Source organism: Zonotrichia albicollis, chromosome 1 (genome assembly GCF_047830755.1).
Source record: "Zonotrichia albicollis isolate bZonAlb1 chromosome 1, bZonAlb1.hap1, whole genome shotgun sequence".
In the NCBI taxonomy this organism is placed as follows: domain Eukaryota; kingdom Metazoa; phylum Chordata; class Aves; order Passeriformes; family Passerellidae; genus Zonotrichia; species Zonotrichia albicollis.
Genome location: NC_133819.1, coordinates 136,728,513 through 136,751,800, shown reverse-complemented (window position 1 = coordinate 136,751,800; position 23,288 = coordinate 136,728,513). Strand labels below are relative to the sequence as shown.

Below are 23,288 nucleotides of genomic sequence, written 5' to 3'. Positions count from 1 at the left end.
GGAGAACAAAGATTATATTAGGTAGGAAGGTGTAGATGCTGAAAAAAATGTTCCATGTTTCTCCTTTTGCCTTAGTCTTTTTTGACATGTTGGTTTCTGTTGGTTTTGTTTTGTTTTGTTTTACTTTTTCTTCCCATGTTACTATATAATTCTTGTGACTGTTATTGAAATAGTACCTTGGTACATGTTGCTATCTTGATATACAACTGCTTGGTACAAAAGGAGACCATGTGGAGAGATAACCTGGAATGCTCTTATATGTACAGTGAGAACAGGTGAAACTGAAATGAGCAAACCTGTTTTCAGTAACTTCAGGTAACAAATCCAGGTAGAGGGAAGATGTCTGTTTGACAGACGATCCTAAAATTGTTTAGAACTTTGCTACAAATGTGGAAACTGAAATTCAGAATAAGGTGTAACATGCTGTGATTTCAACTGTTTTTTAAACTCTTTTTACTACTCTTTTTTGCTTATTGCCTAATTTTATCACTGCCCTTTTTTAACCTCTGTTTCTGATCTATTCAGTGATCTCAAAAGCAGATGCACACAGACCCTTTTCTGTGATACAGTGTATGTCCAGTGCTGCATATAAAGTTTCCACTAAAATTAGCAGTCTTCAGTTTCTCAGAGAAATAGTTTCTATAGTATATAGATAAATTAGGGTTAATAACAATATTTATTTTTAACTCGAATGGTAATCTTAAGTTACCTCTTGCTACTTTACATTATCTAAATGTGAAGATTTGTGATAATATAGTATAGTAGGTTACTTATAGTTAATGGAATTGAACAGTGTAAGAAGTGAAACTTGAGGGATTCTTACCTGATGGGAACACATACACACTCCTATGTGTTTGAACTTCTTCATGTTGAATGCTAATTGATGTTTAATTTGTGTTTGGTTTTGTTCTATCCCAGGCTAATGGCAGAGTGGCGATTTTCTCGGGGAGTTAGAGAACAAACCAAAGCTTTTCTTGATGGTTTTAATGAAGTAGTTCCTCTACAATGGCTACATTATTTTGATGAAAAAGAACTGGAGGTGAGGGTTTTTATTCAGCATTTTTAGCTTTTGCAAAGGTAATGTATATGGAGAGATTAAATGGATAGGTCAGGTTGAATCTCTCGTCTGCCCATGCTGCATTTGATAGCTTCCGGAACATGGAGAATTTATTAAGAGCAGTGGAATTAAATCATGATAAAAATTGAATCAATGTTCTTGAATCAGTGTTTTTATGTTCAGCATTAAAATGTATTTTTGAAAGTTTCTGTGAAAGTATATGAGATCATTGATGGACCTGTGAGTCACAGACTTTCCCTCTGTGGTAGATGGGTAGAGTTACTGTGTAACAGATGACAGAAGTTGATTGTAGTTCATAGTGATTGCTTAGGATCAAATAAAATGTCTAAGACAGGTTCTAGGTTTCTTATATTTAAAGCTTGGAGGAACCAACAAGGCATGAAATGGAACTTTGCAGATCCTCAGTATACAACCCAAGGGCTGATAACAGGGATTGCTTGCATGCTCCATGTTGACTTAACAATCAGCCTGGCCTGTGTTTACTCTTGGGGTTTGTCATCTGGAGTAGGGACAAAAGGCGCTGTAGTGCTGTGCTCATTTATTCCTGTGTTACTTGACAACTTTCCCTGTATTTAATGAGCAGTTTTCTGAAACCTTCTTAAGTTAAGAAGGGAGGAATTTTTTCTAAAAAAAAAAAGACTTTGCTCAGTCTTATTCAGTGTTGCAAGCTTTGCCTTTAGAACTTTCAGCTTTCATAGCTTCTTGTAATGAACAATTTTCAGACTTATACTTTTCAGTATGTTTTATCTTTATTAGTAGTAGCAGCAATTTAATCATCATCATTTTGGAATATGAGGTGAAGATTTAATGGAAAGGCCAATATACTCATTAATATAAAAATTTCTCTTATGAAAAAGGTAGTAGCTTTTATTACTGAGATATTAGTTGGAAGATACCAAGTCTCTGGTATTCAGTCTTTCAGACCACTTATATACATACACAATTTTGGATAACTGTAAACTGAGGATAAAGGAAAATCTAATTGTGTAATAAAATTTTAAAAATTACCAGTCCTTTTTTCAGAGCAGAAACTTTCATTTTTGTTACTATGTCTCATACAAATAAGAAAATACACTTTAATTTTTGTGTTTAATGTAAATAAATCGTTGTCTTTTCTAGGTTATGCTCTGTGGTATGCAAGAAGTAGATTTAGCAGACTGGCAGAGGAACACTGTTTATCGTCATTACACGAGGAATAGCAAGCAGATCATATGGTTCTGGCAGGTATGTTAATCACTTACATTTCTGACTTCTGTAGGTTTTGTTTTGATCTGTAACACGAATGGTATGTGTAGTGGAGGGCTGTCCAAATGAAGATTCTTACAGTTTCCCTTCTTTTGTCTTTTCAGAGAAGGAAAGGAGGATTACTGGTCTTTAGGGAGGATACTTTAGGGTGAGAAATGGCAGGCAGTTTCACACATTACATTTGGACGCTGGCTTATGAATATTTTCTTCTGTATCTTGTCCTTACTGATTATTCAGTGAGGTTTATTTTATTCTTAATGATCTACTTAGTAAATATTATTATATGTAGTACACCTGAACATCTTCACTTTCCAGTACCTGAAGGGAGACTACAAGAAAGGAGGAGAGTGACTTTTTACTAGAGGATGTAGTGACAGGACAAGAGGCAGTGGATTCGAAGAGATAGTAGCTTTAGGTTAGTTATTAGGAGGAAGTTCTTTGCTGTGAAGGTGGTGACGCACTGAAATAGATTTTCCAGCAAAGCTATGGATGCCCCATCCCTGGAGGTGCTCAAGGCCAGGCTGCATGGAGCTCTGAGCAACCTGGTCTAGGGGAAAGTGTATGCCTGCTGTGGCAGAGGGGTTGTAACTGGATGATCTATAAGGTCCATTTCAACCCAAACCATTCTGATTCAGTGATCTAAAAATGTCACTTAGTACTTATGATTATTTGTCATACTAACTGGCTAATCTTCACTCACATTTTAATGGAGTTGGCTAAGGAAAACCCTCAAATACTATTCTGGCACTATTCTACAAATTTTCCTAAAGAGAAGTCAGACCTAGGGTCTTCCTGCCTTTTGAAAAACCACCATTTTAGAGATGCTTTTGACTAAGTTTCTCTGGGAAAGTGGTGCAAATCAGTTATTTCCTATCTTATTTATATCATAAGATCTGATGATAAATCTTTTTAAGATGCTTGGTACTGAAAGAATCTAAACCAGAAGTTTAAGTACCAACATTTATATGCAAGATTTTCTTAGTCTTGAAATACCCACTCTGTGGCTAGACCAGTGCTGTGTTTAATAACAATGACAGTAGTCTTTATACAAAACATTGACATGACCTGTATTTTATTGTATAAAATATAATAGGAAAGGATTCTTCTTATTTGCTGTTCCCAGCCTTCACATTGTAGTGGCTTACAGTGCATATAATCTGAAATCACTGTTCTTTTCTGTCCACCCCATTTTGCTAAAGTAAAGAAATGCAAGTAGGTGCTAAACAAGGTGGTGGTTTTTTTAATGGAATTATACTTTTTCAACCATCTCATGAGGTTTTTGGTTTTGTCCAGCTTTTTATTAATTAATTTGAATTTCTATGCCTAGTTTGTAAAAGAAACAGACAACGAGGTTCGCATGCGACTTCTGCAGTTTGTCACTGGCACTTGCAGATTACCACTGGGTGGATTTGCTGAACTTATGGGTAAGTAAAAGGTGACCAGAACTGTTTTATATTGTCACTGTTTCATTTGCAAATGAACCATGTTGCAAGTGTACAGATAAGAGGAACTTCATGTTCATCACCTTGGATCTAGAAGGGCTTTTTATATCATAAATCCCTTGAACATGTTTATAAACTATTTGGAAATTAGCTTGTTTCTGTGAGAAGCATGTTCATGTAACTAATGAACTCTGCTGTGCCTGAGTTGTGTAGTGTTCACATATATATCCTGTATGGTACTTAAAAGGAACAGATTACACTTTTCAAAATCTTATTTTTTAGGAAGTAATGGTCCTCAGAAATTCTGCATTGAAAAAGTTGGTAAGGAAACCTGGTTACCAAGAAGTCACACTTGGTGAGTTGTTATGTGATAACTTTCTGTACCTTTACTAGTTTATCTCTTCCAGGCTTGCATTGGCCAAATCAAATGAAATGTAATTTGGATCAATTCTCTATCTCCATCTTCAGTTTCATTTGATTGCCCTGACATGCCAGTATTGAAAACTTTCCCAGTTGCCCTCTTCTACAATTTTGCAACTGTGCTCAACAGTTTGTCAGTGTCAGATCTATCAAAAATATGAGAAATCCTTGTGTAGAACTGAAAGGTGCTTTCCTAATTCTTTTAGAGAATATTAAATAACTAAACAAGTCATGTTAGTAGTAGGTACATAGTTGTTAGGTAGAGTTATTATGAAGTAACATTATAGAAGATAAAATGTATAGTCACAAGAAGAAGTAGCATGAAAGAAATGACAGAAAACCTTCAAAAGGATGCTTAGCCAAGAATGCTGATACTTTTTCCCACCAGGCTTCAGATGGGCCATTATTGGCTTGGCATTCCTGTACATACTGAACTGGTGCAGTTTTTTATATAGACTGTGCAAAATGGACAGTTTCCTTTGGCAACCTGTGACAATAATATTCATTATATTTTTAAACTACTCAAGGGTATCCTTCATTTTACATTTTCTCCACTGGATTTTGTTTTGAGTGATGTTTGCAAGAGTTAAACATATCTTGTCTAGGATAATTTTGAGGAAGACACGGAATGAAATATTTTGGCAGAAGTCTTTTAGGGCAAAGTTTACAGGGAAAAAACACCCACCTATATCCAAGCATGTGTAGGAAGGAGAAAAGTTCAGCTTTTTCATGCTGTTGTTGAAATTTGGAGATGCATCAAACTAGGATTAAATTTCATGCTGAAAATTTCCTTTTCTATGTATTACTATTATAGTCAATTATTATTGCAAGTATCATGTTTTTATATTTTTTGAAGTAGTATATTTTCCTGTATCTTGGACAGTCTTTCACCATTCTGGTTTTTCATCTGGTAATAGTCTTTTGTTTCTTAAAATATTGCTCTGAAACTTTGACTTTTTCTTTCTTGTAGAAATGCCAAGGCAATGAGTTTGTGCTGATTGTTATTAATTTTTTTCTAATTGTTAGATCAGAACATTTATAACTTCCACTATAACAATTGAGTTCTGTAGAGTTCTGCATGGGATTTAAGTAAACTTAACAAAATTCTGTTTTTTTCCTGCTCAGTTTTAATCGTTTGGATTTGCCACCATATAAAAGCTATGAACAACTAAAAGAGAAGTTGCTCTTTGCCATTGAAGAAACAGAGGGATTTGGACAAGAGTAGAAGTGACTTCTAGTCAAAAAGGATATCTTGAATAATAAAAGGCCCAGCCAACTAAAATTGCACACCTTATTGTATATAAGCTTTTTGTTCTGTACAGTGATCTTTCTGGAACTCTAAAAGTTTAATTGTTCTCTGTTCTTCCACAAATATATGCAAAACAGTTCAGCCTTTTCTACTTTTATTTATTGCCCTTTCAAAAGACCAGAAAAACCCCTCCATAAATTTTGAAAGCAGACAAGAGACTTATTTAAATATATATATATAAAAATATAAATATATATACTAATGGGCTCTAGTTTTATAGAGCTTTAAGTGTATGAAAAGTTGCAGCCATTTAAAAGGGCCTGGATTTGCTTTATCTTGGCTTTATCATTCAGAAAAATGTTTAAACTGCTCAGTGTTCTCTAAAGAAACATCTCTAAGTTTGTTTCACTGCATGGCTGTTCTAAAAGGTGTTAAAGGCTTAGGCCAAATGTATCCTAAATATGTAGAAAGATGCTGCTGGTATTTGAGACGACAGAATCTGTTTTTCTGTCAGTTTAATTTTTTAAATACATAAATAGCTGATATATCCCTCTCTACTGATGTAGCCAAGGTCATGAATAAAGCCTTTACTACTTGCACAAGAGTCATGTACAATGAGATGAATGTGATTTAATGTTGAAAGGAATTGGTGCCACTCTTCTGACTTACTGCAGGAGCTGAACAGAGTATTTTAATTCATTTGAGCAGCATTGAAATTTGTTTACATAGTACCTTGGGTTATTACCACGAGGATGTTAGGTAATCTTCAAAGAAAAAATAATAAAAGAGAAAATACTACCCATTCTCTTCTTGGTCTGGTGTCTTGCAGGCTTTTTTTTTTTTTTTAATTTGGTTTTGTTTTGTTTGGTTTCCCTTTCCAATCTGTGATGTCCTTTTTATAACTTTGTAGAGTTATGTTAATGTTAACTGAGCTATAAGGGTATACAAAAGGAAATGTGAATTTTGCTGCTTCGATGTTCTTGTTCAGTTTCAGATACTGGATTTAGTAAACTCAAATAAAATGAAAGTTACTTAAGCTTTGCACAGATAAAAATATTATTTAGTATTAAATACTCTCATTTCTCTAAAATTAACTGAAATTTAGATGTATTTGAATAAAGTACATCTAAAACCTGTCATCCTTTTATGTAGATCAAGTTTGTCCTAAGTGCACAATAATATAAAAACATTTTAAAATTAGTTTTATTGGCATTTTATTGGCATATATTTGCTGAGCTGCAAAGACATGTTTAAAAAAGTACTAAAATTTAACACCTTATTCATGTGAATTATATTAAATGCTACTTTAGGCAAACTGTGCTTCCTTATTATAGAGTAAAAATGTGTTTTAAATCACCATTTGTAATATGCTTTAAATATTACCTGTAAATTCCATTACATTTAAATTACACAGAATTTTGTACACACATGATTTTAGAATATGATTCAACACACTGGTGTTAACATATCATATTGCACTGTTAAAAGTGTACATGCAGAAAAAACCAGCTATATCTGTTCATGTATCTTTCCAATGCAGCAGCTGAATTCTGCCAAAAGTTTATTTTTCTACATATTGGATTGTCTCAAGGCTTTGTATTCAATATGCACAGCTTACCCTGGAGCTGTAGCTGTACAGAGCTCTGGTCACAGCAGTGGTGCAGCGGGCCCAAACAGACTGCTGTCTTACATTAACTTTTCTGTGAGAGCTTCAGAAATTTCCACCACTTAGAGGGTTTTTCATACACCACCAAATATCTTTTGCAAAACCATTTTTATATAGCACTAAATTCATTTGAAGTGCAAATCCACGTAAATTATCACTTATGCTGGTCAGAATGGAGGAAATTTAAGAAAACAAACCAAGAAGGTCAAAGGCCAGGCACCAGAGTGTGTGTGTCACTTGCCTAAAAGACAAGCAGGGCTAAATGTCACAGTTAATGAATTTGCACTAATGAATGACTTGGTGACCCACTACCAACTGCTGAATTTTGTGAATCTGTGAGTAACTGAACGAAATAAAAAAGACAGCACACCACAAGAATGTAGTTGTTTTATTGTTTTGGTAACTTCAGCTGTCTCATACCTGCAGTGGTTTTTCCTGGGGGTAAGGATTAGTAATCATGAAAAAACCAAATCCAGTAGCTTTCTGTGTATGACCTGTGAATTGGTGTCAAGGGCCTGACTGAAAGAATGACTGGAGAAAAAGAAAGCAAAATAATATACCTGTGTGCATGTATGTACAGTACTGGCATTTTCTGGGAATTTCAGATAGACTGTGATGTATTTTTTTCTTTTCCCACTTGAATTCCCCATATTTCACCTAAAATTGGGGAGAGTGAGTAAGACAGCAAAAAGAGGGAAGGCAGCAATGGCTGGAGATCAGACAAGGGAAGTAATACGACTTGAAGGAGCTGTTGTGTAGTTTATGGGTTTTGTTGTTTCCTTTCTTTCTGCAACTGAGCTGCTTTTCACTACACACTTCACAGCTTTACTTTGGATATTCTTCCTTTGTGCAACAGTAGAAAAGGCCCCTAAATAAAGATGCCTCTGCCACAAAGCTACTGGAAGCAACTATGCAGATGCTTTGGTAGAATATGAATGCAGAAAATTCTCTCTCGAACACTCTATCACCCACCCTGAGACACTGTAACATAGAGGACTTCATTATGATGCTCTACTAATAAAAAAATAATAGTTACTTTATGGTAGTTGGGAAAATCCTGTTTTAACTGTAGTTTTGTGGCATCAGGCCCCAGATTCTCTCTCAATCATGAAATTTTACTACTGACTTAGCTTGGTTTGTTAGTCTAAGCAATTTATGCTGTTCTTCATCTTACTCCTAGAATTACAATACCCTTTCCTAGTATAGCAAATACTAGGTATTTTCTAGTAATTTTATTTTTAGGCTGTTCTATTCAGAATACCACATGTTTGGTATTTCTTCATACTTTTGTCCACTTTTTCTCTTGGGTAATTGGAGTATATTGTTTGGCTGGACACCTAATTTAGATGACTTCGTATTTCTGGTGAAAATTCCTGCCAACACAGTAGAAGGAGCAAGAAGAAAGTTTTATGTCTACAAACAGAAGTCCATATCGTTCCACAGTAGTTACTGTCTAATGTACTGGGAGTGTATTTCTCCTATTGTTACAGTCTGGGGTAAAGTGTGTGTGCTCAGCAGACATTTACAGCCACTAAATCATCACAAAGCTTCTCACTGCACATGCTGATATCACTAATAAAGGGATTTTCTTAGATGTTCCCTACTTGTTCTTTTTTCCTTCATTTTTTATTTTAAACCACAACACTTTCTGCAGAGTCAAACACTAGCATTTAAGAGCATTGTAATTAAGATGGTGCAGCCTTAATGATAAATCTGTAGGAGTATCTATTTCTCTTGAAGGCCATTGAACCTCACAAGAAAACACTGTAGAAAAAACTGCAGGATTATAATTATGTCATGACCCTGTCCCTCCTTTCTTCAAACTTACGCTAGTCACATTTCTTATTATTCCTCATAAATAACTTGTAGTTTAGAAGTGTAAAAAACTTAATTTAAACCCCAGGCTATCACTCTCCCAGCCTTTTCTGTCTAACTATTGACCCTGCTTGTGAATGAAGACCCCTTCATTCCCATGTAAATGAACACACAGGATCACATAATGAAACAGATTCTTTCAGTTCAGATTTTAATAGAAATGAGAGGGAGACAGAAGGTCTGAGCTGTACTTTTAGTAACAGCTTCAGTAAACTGAAGTAGTATTTGGGGCCTTTTTCCTATGCTGCTCAAACCTGAGGCACTTACTTCCCATTATCTTGTTTCTTCTTATATAGAATTAAGCAGCTCCAAAGCTTCTTTCTGTACCTGAAAGAAATAAATGTAACATAACAGTCCCAGATAGTTACAGTCTCTTCTAGCAAAACTTCCCCCAGAAGCACCCAAATGTTTACCTGCAGCTGTGACAGTCCTAGGACGAGTCATTTTTCTTCTGTAGTTTAAGATGCTCAGTACTTGAAATATGAATCAGACTAAATCACTTAAGCCAGTGTCTTCAGTGTCATTCACTTACTACATAAATGAAGTTTATTTGTGTTGAATACAGACACTAGTTCTTGATTTGCTGCAGTCCAATAGGAGCATGCAGGAAACTGTCCTACCTCTGACCATACCAAACCAGCCTAGGGATTTCAACACTTCAGACAGCAACTAAGAAGTGAGACCATTTCTGAGGCTCTGTTTGCCTAAGGTTTCTGGCTAAAACCTAGTAAAATTTTAATATGGTCTCTAACATTCATATTAAAACACTCCCCAACAACAAACTGAAGCAAAAAGCAAAAAAATCTCAACGCCCTCTCCTCCCTTCTCAAGCCACAAAAAAACTCCATCCCAACAATGGTAATGACATAGCAAGCCATGCAGACAGTGTAAGCCAGAAAACCTCTGAGTATCTGGGATAACAAATGTTCAGAAAACCTAGTTATGCTGAGACAAGATTCAAATGTCTTTGCACAGGCCAGTTCCCTTCATAGTAGACTACCAAGTCTAGTTCCCAATGAATTTTGCATTTAACACCCAGAGAATGGAGAGAATGCTGCCTTTCTCAGTTCAGCAGCTCTGCACTCCTCTAAGAGATTAAGAAATAGATGTCAGTACCAGGAGGCCACAAGTAGCTGAAGCAGTTCAGTGGTTTAACAACTTGGCCACTGCACAAAATTCACTCCTGACTATACTTTTTGAATGGTTCCTGGTTTCATGTGTGTCTCTGGCTACTAGTACCTGTCAGAAGAACTGACCAATTCCTTACACACCTGAGACAACTACTCCTCTAGGCTATTAAATTCCTAAACATTGTGCAAGGCACTGGAGGAATGCAAGACTTGTTTTTCGACTGAAAGATGTTACTAAAGGAACTCAGTTTTGGAAGAAACAGTTTTAGGCTTACTAGCAAGTGTACAGAGAGATTCTGAAACACTGTCTCGGTAGTGTTTTTTTCTGAGGTGTGAAATGCAAAATCCTACCAAAGTATTTCTTATGTTGGACATTCAGAATGCTGCATCTCAACTGCAGCTTTAATGCTAAATGAAATAGAGGTCAATCAGCCATAAAAAAATCAAATGCAAATTGAGGCTTTGTTAGTTGAGATGCTAATAGGTTTGTTTCTGAAAGGTAACTGCAATTGCATTGGTTTATACTGAATGCATTATCAGGTATGAACAAGTCCAATGGATTACCTCTCTTGGAAGTTCTTTGAATGTTTAGGTAGGAAGCAGATGCCTACCCTCCCAACCAGAATCCTTCTGCAGAGTTTCAAAGGGTAATTAAGTGACTCATGACATCTAGCACTGGAGATCTGCTGTCAAAGATACATTACCTTCATTTGTGTTACTCAAATCATCTGAATCTCTCCCTAGGGGCCTGGAAAGGACTGCAATGTTAAAGTTTTGTTACATCTGGGTTTTTTCTTCCTTGTGTTCCCATGATTGTGAACTATTCCACAATGTAATTCCTACCTTACCCATTTCAGGCACATGAAAGGTGATTCTGTGTTCACACAGAAACAGGCTAGTGAGGTGCCTGTGTGACCTTCAGTAACACAGCTAAGGCTGGGTTGTTGTTGGCACTATGGAACTACCATGAAGAAGAAAGAGTTCCCTGCTATGAATAAAACAGAGTATTTCCAACCACAGTTTCCAGAGGTGGCTAGTAACATAATAGAATTTTTTTAGTGCTGATGTGATTCTGAGTTAAAGGTGCTGAACTATAAGTTGCCCTGAGTTACTTTTATAAGACATTCCACTGCCATGATGTCATACATATTGGATACAATATATGATTGTATGATCACAGTTCTTAACTTCCCACCTGTTTGTCCTCCTCTGTCTGTGCAGGATACTCCTTTGCTTTGCTTAACCACAGAAGAGCCATTTTCTTATTGTTTAACTTCAAGTATGTTTTCCCCAAATAGAGCAAATTTTTGCTGTAGAAATTTGGATCAGCTGCATAGAGACAGAAGAAAAACTTCAGATGAGAATTATCAGCATATTATACTTTGATACTTGTTTTAGAAAACATGATTTGGCTTTGGATAAGAAGGAAGTAAATGTAAAACTTTCACGTGTTAGATTTTTTTTTTTCTTTTCATAAACAATTGTATTAATTAGCAGCTTGCTAGTTAATATACTAAATGACATTAGATTCCTCAGAAAGAGCAAAGCAGTGAGCTTAAAGCACAACAGCTTTGCTGTGCAGGTTTTGGGCTTTTCTGGACCTAGGAGGTATACCAGGCAATGCAACCAGCTTAGCAGGTATAGGCAAGGGAAAATGGGGCACATTTGCTAGCACATACAGATACCAGCTTAATTTTCGCTGTGCAGAAGAAACATTTTTTAAGGAGAGGTTTTCATCTTGCTTTTATAAAGCATCATTCACTATTAAAGACTAATCTTGCCTGCTGTTCATATTTACAGCACAGGCTTTCTCTACTGCTGGATTTAAGGTCAGGTTTTGAAACATACGGAGGTGTTTTGGGGCAAATTTTGAGATGAAATTCACTGTTCCAAGTTCACAGCTGCATTACCTGACACTCGGGAAGACACACTATGAGCCTTTCCTCTAATCTTCAATAACTTAACTATGTACAAATCTTTCATAGAACACTGTCCTCCCTTGTGTTCCTTTATCTTTCAGCTAGTGAGTTTTGCTTATGGCTTCACTCCTGGAGAAATAACACGTTCATATTTTATTTTTAATCATGTGCACAGTTTAACTGTCAGATTGGCATAATACCTTCTGAAATAATAAAAAGTCTGCTTTTTCTGTTTTCTATTTAGAATACAGAGGATTTTTGAACTCTTAAGAAAATTCTGAAAAAGTAACACAGAATTCCCTTTTTTGATTTCTGCTGCCTCCCTGTACTCCTGTTGAATTCCTTAGGGAAGAGTACTTTATTCTCAGGAAGGTATGAATTTCACTTTGGTATTTATACTAGATGTGTAACATACTGATAAAATATTGCAATGTAAGAGCTCAGCGTGCTGAGAGGCACACCACATTTATCAGCTGATCATATTACACTGTTTTGGGTTTGGTGACTACAGTTACTAAGGTAATACTGACAGCTAGAGGTTTGCTGGAAGTCATCAATCCTAAAAGATATTTCTCAGTCAAAATGAGCCACAGGTCTTACCTTCTTCTGCCATGTGGAAGTAACGAAGAGCCTGTAAAACACAAAGTTGTATTCTTTAAAGTGGAGAATAAACTCAACACAATAGTCAAACTAAAGTCTTATGCACATACCTGATGGAGTTCCTGTCCCTGATATTATTTTTATTAATTCAGCATGCTACTGATGTCCAATTAGATTTGACACCATCTCAAAAGAATTAGTACTATCCCCTACTACTTTTTCCCTAAGCATAGTACCTCCTATTTGTTCCTATCAAACTGGATTGTGTTTTTCCAATTCAACTTGTCAAGATAAATTTTGAATTTTGTTAGTACTATCCACCACATCTGCAGTTTTCTCAATTTATTTTTCATGTATAAATTTAATAGATGAAAAAAAAATCTTATGATTTGGGTCATTAATAAATACTGGAGAGAGAACTGACTCCCCCAGAGCACCAATCAGTAACCTCTCTGGCATAAGGATAAACATCTGTGATATCTACACATTTTCAATAAGTTTCCCATCCAAAATTTCAGTCCATCCCTACCTTTTCCTAACAGTAGCAGGAGGAGGGAAAAAGCTCTCACAGAACTTGAAAGTATGGATGTATCTACAAAACAGTTTTTGTACTGAGATTGCAGAAATCTTACCAGTACAAGTTTACTTCTTCAGCAAGTTTTAGTGCTACGGAACTGAATGCTGGGATTGGCATTATTCTGGCAATATTTGAAATCCTGGCTGATGCTTTGTATTCTTCTGAGAGTGGTTTTTCAGGAAAACTTACAGGCTTGACATTCCATTAAAGAGTTTTATTTCTTTTTCAAATAGCTCTTAATTTGTTTTTTGTGTAACAGCAAGCAGCCTGCCCACCCTCACTTTAAGAGAACAAAAGAGTTATTGGTTGCTCTAAACAAACAAAGATTAAAACAGCTGCACCAAATTTTTCTATTACCAATTTAATTGTCAAGCTTCTATTTATGTATGGGTGTTTAAATAAGATGCACACTGGTTTAGATGCACTATTTTAAAGGATTAACATCTTGTTAGTATGTTGTAGGGTATATGACAGCAGGAATGTTCATGGAAAAGAGGAACAAAAGTACTTCAAGTGAAAAAAGCCCACACCATATGTGGCCAGAGAATTAAAGGGTATTTGTTCATCTTAAGTAACAAAGTGAGCTGTTGCTTTTTGCATTTAATCTAAGGGGACAAATTCTGTTAACTATCAAATAGCTACATGGCATAACACCACCATAAAAATCATCAGCACTGGACTAGTACAGACAGTTATCTCCAACAGGGCACAGCAGTAAGTACAAGCTAAGTTACATATAGCTTATTATTTTCTCATGCAAAAACTACCAAAATAATTTACACTATTCTGTGTGTGCTACAGCTGAAGAAAATTAAAGGTTTTTATGTTTTTAGATACCTCTCACTCTCATGTTCTCATTTTATTATTGACAGTTGTAAACTCACAACTCCATGCCTATTGCATAATTCGAGGTCAGTTTTTGTCAGGAAAATAAGTACAAAGTGTAACATCAGCTTTGTGGGGGGAATAACAATCTGTGAATATTGTTATTTTCACAGATAACAATATCTGTGTTAACAATATCTGTGAATAACAATCTGTGAAATATTTTCATACTCTACCTCTTGAAATGTGGAAGTTGGTGGTGTGGCAAACAGTGTTGCAGCTATTTTTCTTTGGTACCATGGCATCTCAGCAAAAGAGTAACACCTGAAGGAAAAAGCAACATTTATATCTACCCTTCACATTTCACTTGTTTTCAAACAACAGTCTCAGAATTGTTGTTGGACATAAAAACTGGATGTCCTAATTGTTGGTTCCAAGAGTCAAAACTGCAGACACACTGCAAGTTCTATAAGCATGTTCTTACACCTGTAAACAAAAATACAGGATGCCTGAAGCTGCCACTAAAGAAGTTTTGGCGTGTCTTTTACTGGGAACTAACTACAGTAGCTAAAACTGGAACAATTACTAAGAATGAAACAGATTTTGAGCTTGAATGATTTTAATGATTTATTTATATTTTGTTCTAATGTATTTGCAAAAGCAACACAACTGAATAATGTCATTGCCTTACCTCAACACTACTTTGCTTTTCTCAATTATTAATATAAAGTAGATCTGCAGTACATTCCTGAGACTCTGATCTATAAGAATGAAAATAAATTCATAAATCAAACCACTGTGCTCTAGGCTAAGCCATGCTATGCTGGTTTTCTATCTACTAAATAACACAGGTAATCAATCAGTCACCTATCTTATTGGTGCTGGAAGAATGAAACATTTTTTTTGAAGCATTTCAAGGGCACAGAACATTCTGAGTGCAAACATTAAACAATGATATTCACTTTAGCAGCCTCCCACGATGAGATTACAATTGCTATTAACTGTGTAAAATAGAGCATTCTAGAGGAGGTGAAAAATTAGTAACTGTAAATGTTTGGAGGAGAGGCAGGCAAGACATGGAATACACTGCTGGAGTTGAAATTCTGTCATTAGATGTACCTTATCAGAAACAGATTTAGTCCTGAACAGATTAGAAAGAGAAGAGAGGATATACTCAAGAACTGGCTGATACTAAATGCCAGTTTCAAATCAAGATGGCTCTGGAATTCAGTAAGGAGTAGATTTAAATATACAACATGGGAATATTTTAGAGCCAAAAGCAGCATTAATCTAACATTTCTGATAATATTTTCTAGTTTTCCTTGGGAACAATGTCTGAAGTACTCTCCAGAACAAGCTTCCTATTTCAAAATGGACTTTGAGGCTTAGTCAGTTGGTAGCATGTACTTCTGCTTAAAAATCTGGACTATTGCAATGAGAATCACATGGGAATGAATGGTGGATTCCAAAGGTTCTGAACTAGTAAAAAACTCTGGAGCATTTATCATTATAATTTTCTTTGATACTTAGGATCAAAAAAAACAATGGAAAAATTGACTGTGGGTTTTAGTATTCTTTTAGGCTAAAAATACATTACCTTTCTTTATTTTCAATCTCTCAATTTTACAATGGAGATCTCTGGTAAATCAATGTGACATCTTTGGTCTTTTTCAGACAAATAAGCAAAAGTGCTGTCTAGAGTCTCTCACTAACATATAAAGGATATTGCTTTCCATCACACCACTTGCACAGAATACCCTGGTTAGTATGGCAAGTTCTATTTCTAGTCCATTTACCTGCTATGTAACAGTAACTCTTAGTATCATTTTCATTGAGAAGTAAATTCAATTTCAATGATTTTTGGTTAATATATATGCATTCATAAGCTCCCTTTATTTAATATAACTTTTAAAATACTGTATCCTGACAGATAGTAAAAAAAAATATTTTCAGAATACATCTCATTTTTGATAGCTTTTCAGGGACTGTATTAAGTTGCAGCCATCACTGAAATTCAATGTAAAGTCAGTGCTGAGTTTTGATCCCATTCATAATCCAGAAAAAAATGAGCTACTACTTGCTATCACTGATGCCCACTGTGGATTCTATGAAGCAAACTTAACATCTGCAAAAGGACTTTTTAGCAGTTCCATACAAATAAATTAAATGAACAATTATTTTTCATCTTTTACAACTGCATAAGAATTGCTAGACTTTTTCAAGGCATGACATGCTATATCTGTTCAATATGTTTTCATGCTTGCATCAATTACAAGTACATTCTATATTATTCCAAGCAGTTCTGCAATTAATGCAAGATATTTTATACTCTTGCATTTTTCTGTGCCATGTGCTAACTTTAGTTCGAAAATACATCTTACCAAATCCCTATAAGATGAATTGTTGTAGCATCTTTTGGATTCAGTTCAATGGCTCTCTGGTGTGGGAAGAAAAAAACAACACAATATGTAAAGAAGTTATTCTGACACATGGATTAAAATCTATTTAAAAATAGGCTTGTTAGCATACTGTTAATTAAACCAGACTGCGGTATGTAGAATTTCAAGGCAACACACCACTAACTCAATGCACAACTTAATCAGCTCACCTCCAAAAGTCTGATGACACTGACAGATGTCTAGCACATCTCACTGCATTTGAGACTTGGCATGTCTAGATTTTAATATAACCTCTGGTGATATAAAATTAGTAGTTCTTCATCTTCTCCAGTATTTGTCCTTTACTGTTACATAATCCACAGTTAAAAGGACAGGCACACTGCCATTTCTCAATATCACAGTTACAACTGATCTAGTCCTAAGAGGTGTGTAAAGCACTTTAGCTATTTCAAGACTCCCTTCTAAAGTGACTTAGTTAACTGCAGGACAGAATTTGCACTCCGTGTCTCTGGGGCATTTCTGGAGCATATGTCACAGTAACCCAAAAACCAAAGTGCTACTAGGAAGTCTGAAGAGAAGTATGCTTTCAATATTTCACCAAAAATCAGTTACCAGCTGTCACACAAGATACATACTGGATACATTAATCTTGTCATATGCAAAAAAACTGCTTTACCTGGAAATGCTCTTTGATGATAACTGCATTTCCAATTTTAGTCTTGATTCCTTCATAGTCCCCAACATCACTGAGGCAAATTCCATACCACTGTAATTCAAATAACAAAAAAAACATTTAATACAGCACTATATTAACAGTACCCTTTAAAAAACTTCCACGCAGAACAGCTGCCACTGCCACAAACAACCACAAGCAGTGCTGCAGTTCATGTTTATTTCATTAAGTTACTGCTAAATGGTTCATTTTGTTACACTCCCACATTTTCCCCAAGTTGGTTTTTCAGTAAGTTGTACCCTCCCTTAAAGCTGTCCCGCAAGTACTCCCCTCCCTTTGTTCCAGTCTCCTCCCTGCCTGTCAAGGTAACCCTGCCCCTTCTCCTGAATGCTCCCTGCCACTCACCCCTGGGCCAACCCCTGACGGAAACACCCACCGAGAAATCCCCTCATCCATTGCCCCATGTGACCTTTCCCTCTCCTCCCCCTGTCCTGACTGGTCCCACAGGGTTAATGTAATCCCCTCACTCCTCCCCTGAGGATTCCCTATTGGTTAACTGTTTGTATCCACTCCCTGAACAAAACCCTTCCATGTGAGGACAGGGCGCTCTTTTTGTCCTCCTCCCTCCACCTGCAATAAACTTTCCCAGTGGAACCTCAAGACAAAGAGTCTCCTCCTTCCTTCTTCACCTGGTCCCTGCTCTGGTTGTAGCAGTGTGCACTGTACAGTTTGAAGCACTTTAGGTTCAGCTATGGGCAAATCCCAGTCCCCAGCTGTTCCCCACTCCTGTTGTGGCTACTGGAGTGCACAGAGCTAGCCTGGGTTCTGGCAAGCTTCAGCAAAGCAGTAAGTATTTGCTGTGAACAGCTCGATCAACAAAAGAGCAAGCTGCTGGTCTGCATGTGTAAAGAGAATCAATGTCCTCTCCTCGATCCAAGATACCAAGGCAAGGGACTGCATTTTGCTTTGCCTGTGAGAAAAGCAGCACAGACAAAAAAAAACCAAAAAACAAACCAAAACAAAAAAAAATACAGAAAAAGAGATGGGGCAGAATGCAGCCAGGGCCTGAAATACTCTACAGAGCCCAGAAAAGGCATGCTGAATGTGTGACGTACAACATTTCAACATTTTTAAGGCGTGGTTGGAATAGGAGGAGCTGATTTCATCAGCTGTTATCACCCTGACCAGTCACTTCTTTCCATGGTCTTGCACTGAAAGTTTCTGCTTCCCTAGAGGAAGTTTACCTGGAAAAGCCTGAACTCAGATCTTCCAAAAACTTCAGGAAGAATTAGAAGTCTCATTCATTCTCAACTGAAAAGCCAAATTATGCTAAAGGTTCCTTAAACAGCACAATGACATTTGTTCTATTTTCTGTAAGCAGAAATCAACAAGATTTCAGTTATTTTGCAAGGCTCACCTTGTGCGCTGCAAAATTTGATTCATTTTTTTCCAGTGCCTTTTTTGCATACTCAAGGGAGTCATACGTCAGTTTTTTCTTCTCCTCTGCAGAAGTACTACCAAGCTGAGCCAGATCCCGTGATGACCGTGCCAGCCGCCATAACAACTCTGCATCATCGCTGGTTAGGAACAGAAACACTGAATTTTTAAAGCAATCAGAGAAACAAAGCAAAAAAGGAATATTTAAAAGTATATCTCAAGTGGGTGATAGGACAACAGTGAATCATCTGTCATGCTATGCTATGGACAACTCCAAGGTAACAAACAGCAAATGAAAGCCCACTATTACAGACTGTCTGACAGTACCTTTGGCTGCCATTTTGGTCTGCAAAGCAAACACATCTGCAGGAAAGGTTTTTGTTTTCTCCAAAAAAAGACAGATTTAAGAAACCCCAATGGTACCACTCAAAACTCCAGAAGGAAAAAGAGGGCTACTCTCTTCTTAGCTAGATGGTATTTTTTCCAGCAGTCTGCTGATTTGTATTGATGTCTACTTGGAATACTTAAATTATTATGTGGGTTTTTTTCCTTCTAATTGTATTCCAATTATTGAATTTTTCCTAGAAAAACAGTGAAAAATCCACAGATTAGCTGTACCACCAGCACACAAACCTGTACCTTTAAGTATTTATTCATATCATTTACCAAATGGTGTATTGTAGGTTACAGTCCAAGCTTATGGATCTTAAGTTTCATTTTGTTAACATACTGCTTTGGAACACTGATTACACTTCATTATACTTTAGATAACTACCATTGGCTTACTAATTTAATAGAGACTTTAATATCTTTCAGAATTTTGCAGTGTATTCTAAGGGATTCTTAAAGTAATGAACAACCATGACTAAAAAACTTGAATGTTAACCCTCACCTTCTAGAACTATCAGTTCTTTCTTCATTCATATTTCTATCAGGAGGAAAAAGATCACAAGTCCTTCCTTCCTACTTACTTAAGGGTGAAAAATAGGTTCTCCAGCATTCCACAATGAGTATATCAACTGAAAAACTAATACAGAGGAGCACAGAAAAGAAGCTACACTAATGTCCCAAGGCAATGAAGTACCTGTTTTTATGCTGAACCAGCAACCGATACAGCTTTTCAGTTTCTCCACTCCCATACAAGTAGTCTGCTTGTTCAATCACATCTTGCACTTATGAAGGAATTAAAATTGTGAAAACAGAAGAACGAATGGTAGTTAATTAAGACATTATCACCAAAACATTTTAAAGCAAGACAACTCTGCTGAAAACAACGTAGCTCATTTTTAGGCCATCACTTCAAACTTACAAGCACAGCAGGATTGAGTAAGCAACATGCACAATGCACAATGAGGAAGACAACTGGTGCCTCTCCAGTGAGACTACAACAGCTTTCAGCATGACAGCTTTGGCTGCTGGACAGATTTAACATCCCAAGGTGTCTTTCTCAGTGCATCAGTCTACTAGAAATAAGTTATTTTTTAACTTGTGAAAATGGTAGAAGAGAAAAAAAAAGTATGGAAAACGGATGAGGAGATCAAGTGCAGCACAGAGTTGAGAGTAACAAAGCCCCTTCATTAGTATATGTAAAGAATTAAAATCTTACAATAACAATGAAAAACCCTCAACTTTTAAAAATGTTCTTCATTCTCATTCTTCTTATGGTTCCACAGTTTAGCCAGAACATTACTGCAGTTTGAGTGAGTCCTATTATTTACTCACAAGCCAAAACAAAACATTGCTTAAAGGTTTTCTGACCAAAGTCCACAGGATTTTCCGAAATACAACCCCAAAAAAGACAATCAACCGCAACTCCAGTGTGTTTAAGATACTAATAGCAAAAATAATTTTGAAAATCAGAATTGGCTTTCTAGAATATCAATTTATGAATTAAGTTCCATTATTTTTATGTTTTTTCCAGAAAATACTCTGAAACACAACAGTGGTGGGGAAATAGAATTTCCACAACTGCATGAATATATAAATAATATATAAATAAATATAGCACTTGGAACAGCATACAGGAAACAGAATTATCAAACACCACACTATAGAGGATTATAGCATGAAGAAGGATAGAATTAGAAGGAGAAATACCCAAAGGGAAGCAGATGGATGGGTAATTTTGTTGTGTATGTAACTGTACAGAAGAACAAGCTTCAAGTTTACTCTTCTGCCAACATCAAAGCATTAAAAAAATACCTGTTAAGTCAAAAGCCTTGTCTAATTTTTTACAGACCTACCTATGCTTATTGTCTCCTTGGTATTACTCTTGGGTCCATGATCAAACTTACAAGTCAAAACATGAGTTCTAACCCCTTTCATAAAAATTAATCATGTTTATAAGGTTTCCTTTTTCAAGTTGGCTACTAAATATGGTAGCCAATTTAAAGTCAGCACAGCTTTCTTTACAGAAGAAGCAAAACACTGAAGGCAACTGAACGCAAAAGCCTCCTCTTCAGCTTGAAAACATTCTAGAATATAAATCAATGTACTTTGGATAATTTTTAACCTTGCTGTCTCTAAATGTCTTCTTTCAACCCTTTCAAAGATAAGATAATGGTCTATGTGGGCTTTGGATTTCAGAGTCCAAAATGAGCTTCATGGTACATCTTCAGTATGATCTTCACAAAATAGTTATGTTTGCTTGCTGACCTGAACACTACTAACATATCTAAAGACTAAATGCTCAGAACTCAAAACTTCTGAATGCATTTCTCACAAGGTGTTTTATGCAAATTATTATATTTTTATTACTTTAGAGTTTTTTTCAGGTATTTCTGTTTTACCCTTGTTTTTACCATATTTATCACATCTTGTATAGAAAGCCCATTAGCATTGCTTTTCTTGGCAATGTAAATGTCAGATTCATGTGGGAGCACTGAAAAGACCAACTAAGCAACGTTATTTATGTTTATGTTCCTCATAAGAAATGATGAATTCTTTATTCCTCATTATTATTATTTCTTAATTGTGTAGAGTAGCTACTTCAGATCTACTCACTGATACTCCTGCACATAAAACAGCTCCTTATTCTTTAAAAAATTTATTATCTGAATTTTTATTTCTCTCTGCATAAACATCTAAGATCTTCCTCTTTTTAAGACACAGAGAAACAGGTTACCTGAACTGGCTACTACCTCATCTATGCAGTGAGCAAGCACCCAGTTCAGGCTCATTCTCCTTTCAGTCAGGCTTACTCTGAAATTCCTCATTTAGACAGGCAAATTTTAAGTCTGTAACAATATCCCCTTTTAAGATATTGTTACTGTCCTTCCCACAGTGAGTCTATTCTTATGCAAAGGATACAAAAAAACATTTTACCACTTGTTAAATTGTTTTCTAGTCGGTAAAGCAAGGCTTTGCTTCCTGTGTTTTAGTGTTAGGGAATAGAAGATATTTCTCAATTTTATATGAGGAACTATCTTGGTATTGCTCAACTAGATTAAACAGAAATTACACAGTGTTCATATTGAAAATCTCAATTAGCTAAAATTTCTAGAAATAGATTAAGTTTTGCTCTGCATTCCTAACAGGCCCATTAAGACTTAATTAAAGTAAGAGTAAATAACAGTAATTAAAGATTGGGCAACCAATTAGTTATTATCCACCTTGTGCACGTGTTCTATCCCTGACAGGATGAGCTATTAATCTGCTTTCAGTTATACCTGAAACAATCACTTGTTGAAGTGCTACCACATCACCCATAACCAACTCAAAAGCATCCTATCATGAAATGACACTGCATGCAGTTTTAATGGAAAAAATCAAAAGCATTACACCATTTTCCTCTATAATTCTGGTACTAAAAATTTTAAGTTTCATATCAGAATACCCAATATACTTCAAAATTAGAAAATATTACCTTTGAAGCTTGCATGAACCTCAGCAAAGCCAGAAATCAGTTTATGAGCTTCATAAACCAAAAAGGAGCCAGTTGAAAGCACAACTCCTCTCTGAAGGTTTTTCCTAAGCACCTGTGTAGGATCATAAAATAGATATTAATGAACATTATCACTCCGAGTCAAAAAAGGTTTTTCTTGTCTGTATCACGGGTTATATCTCAGATTCTGAGCAAAAAAAAAAAAAGACTTTACAATTAAAAAAAAAAATCTTCATAATACAAAATGTCACTTAATCAAGCAAGGATTTGAAGCATATTCACCAGAAGCTCACGATTACGCCTGAAAACGAACAGAGCACTAGACTGGACATAAACCGTGAGTACGGAGCAAACACAAGGTTTGAAGCAAAAATCAAATGCGCACTGCTCAAACGAGGCCAGGGCTGCTCTCGCACAAACAAACCATTCCCTCGCTACGCCCCGCGGTGCCGGAGCCTCCGCCCGCCTCCCTCCTGCCGGCGGAGCGGCCCCGCGGGGGCGAGCGGCGGCGACACCCGTGGGAATCGGAGTGAATTAGGCTGGAAGAGGCCTCTGAGATCACCGAGTCCAACCTCCGAGCGAACCCCACCACGCCAAATACAGCCCGGCACTGAGCACCATGTCCGGTCTTCCCCAAAACACCTCCAAGCTCGGTGACTCCCCAGTCCCCGGGCAGCGCATTCCAAGCAGTCCCTGGAAGCGGCCGCGCTCCCCGCATCGAGCGGCACCCCGGCTACCTGAGTCCCCCGGCCGCGGGGGCCGCCCATCGCCTCTCGCCGGAGCGCTGTCCCCAGGCCGGCGGGGCCACGGCGGAAGGGCCGCGCCAGCGCCGCCATGAGCGCCGCCATCGCCGCTGCCAGCACCGCCCCC

The 23,288-nt window shown here is 36.7% G+C and overlaps 2 protein-coding genes across 4 annotated transcripts in view; one reads left to right on the top strand and one right to left on the bottom strand.

Annotated features, from left to right (window-relative positions):
• Nucleotides 1-6,038, top strand: part of WWP1 (WW domain containing E3 ubiquitin protein ligase 1) — a 57,253-nt gene extending 51,215 nt beyond the window's left edge. For all 3 annotated transcript variants that reach the window (XM_005479531.4, XM_005479530.4, XM_074555514.1), the window contains 5 exons: nt 919-1,039; nt 2,198-2,302; nt 3,651-3,747; nt 4,048-4,120; nt 5,311-6,038. In XM_005479531.4, the coding sequence (XP_005479588.1) occupies nt 919-1,039; nt 2,198-2,302; nt 3,651-3,747; nt 4,048-4,120; nt 5,311-5,410 (496 nt within the window). In that variant the 3' untranslated portion in view covers nt 5,411-6,038. The remainder of the gene's footprint in view (nt 1-918; nt 1,040-2,197; nt 2,303-3,650; nt 3,748-4,047; nt 4,121-5,310) is intronic.
• Nucleotides 6,039-9,100: 3,062 nt separating this feature from the next.
• Nucleotides 9,101-23,288, bottom strand: RMDN1 (regulator of microtubule dynamics 1). Its single transcript, XM_005479529.4, has 10 exons — nt 23,156-23,288; nt 22,401-22,512; nt 19,620-19,707; nt 18,516-18,675; nt 17,102-17,191; nt 16,408-16,463; nt 14,263-14,350; nt 12,625-12,655; nt 11,301-11,434; nt 9,101-9,302 (listed from the first exon to the last, which is right to left on the bottom strand). Exons 1-10 carry the CDS (start codon nt 23,264-23,266, stop codon nt 9,264-9,266), a joined length of 909 nt encoding a protein of 302 aa, XP_005479586.2. The 5' UTR covers nt 23,267-23,288; the 3' UTR covers nt 9,101-9,263.

Bases quoted from the DNA above. Each gene is read 5' to 3' on its own strand.
- RMDN1 (XM_005479529.4), bottom strand. From the start codon at position 23,266: ATGGCGGCGCTCATGGCGGCGCTGGCGCGGCCCTTCCGCCGTGGCCCC. The intron at 22,513-23,155 runs GTAGCCGGGGTG...GATCCTACACAG, and splicing joins CCCGCGGCCGGGGGACTCAG to GTGCTTAGGAAAAACCTTCA. The intron at 12,656-14,262 runs GTAGAGTATGAA...TGTGTTTTACAG, and splicing joins CAACTTCCACATTTCAAGAG to GCTCTTCGTTACTTCCACAT.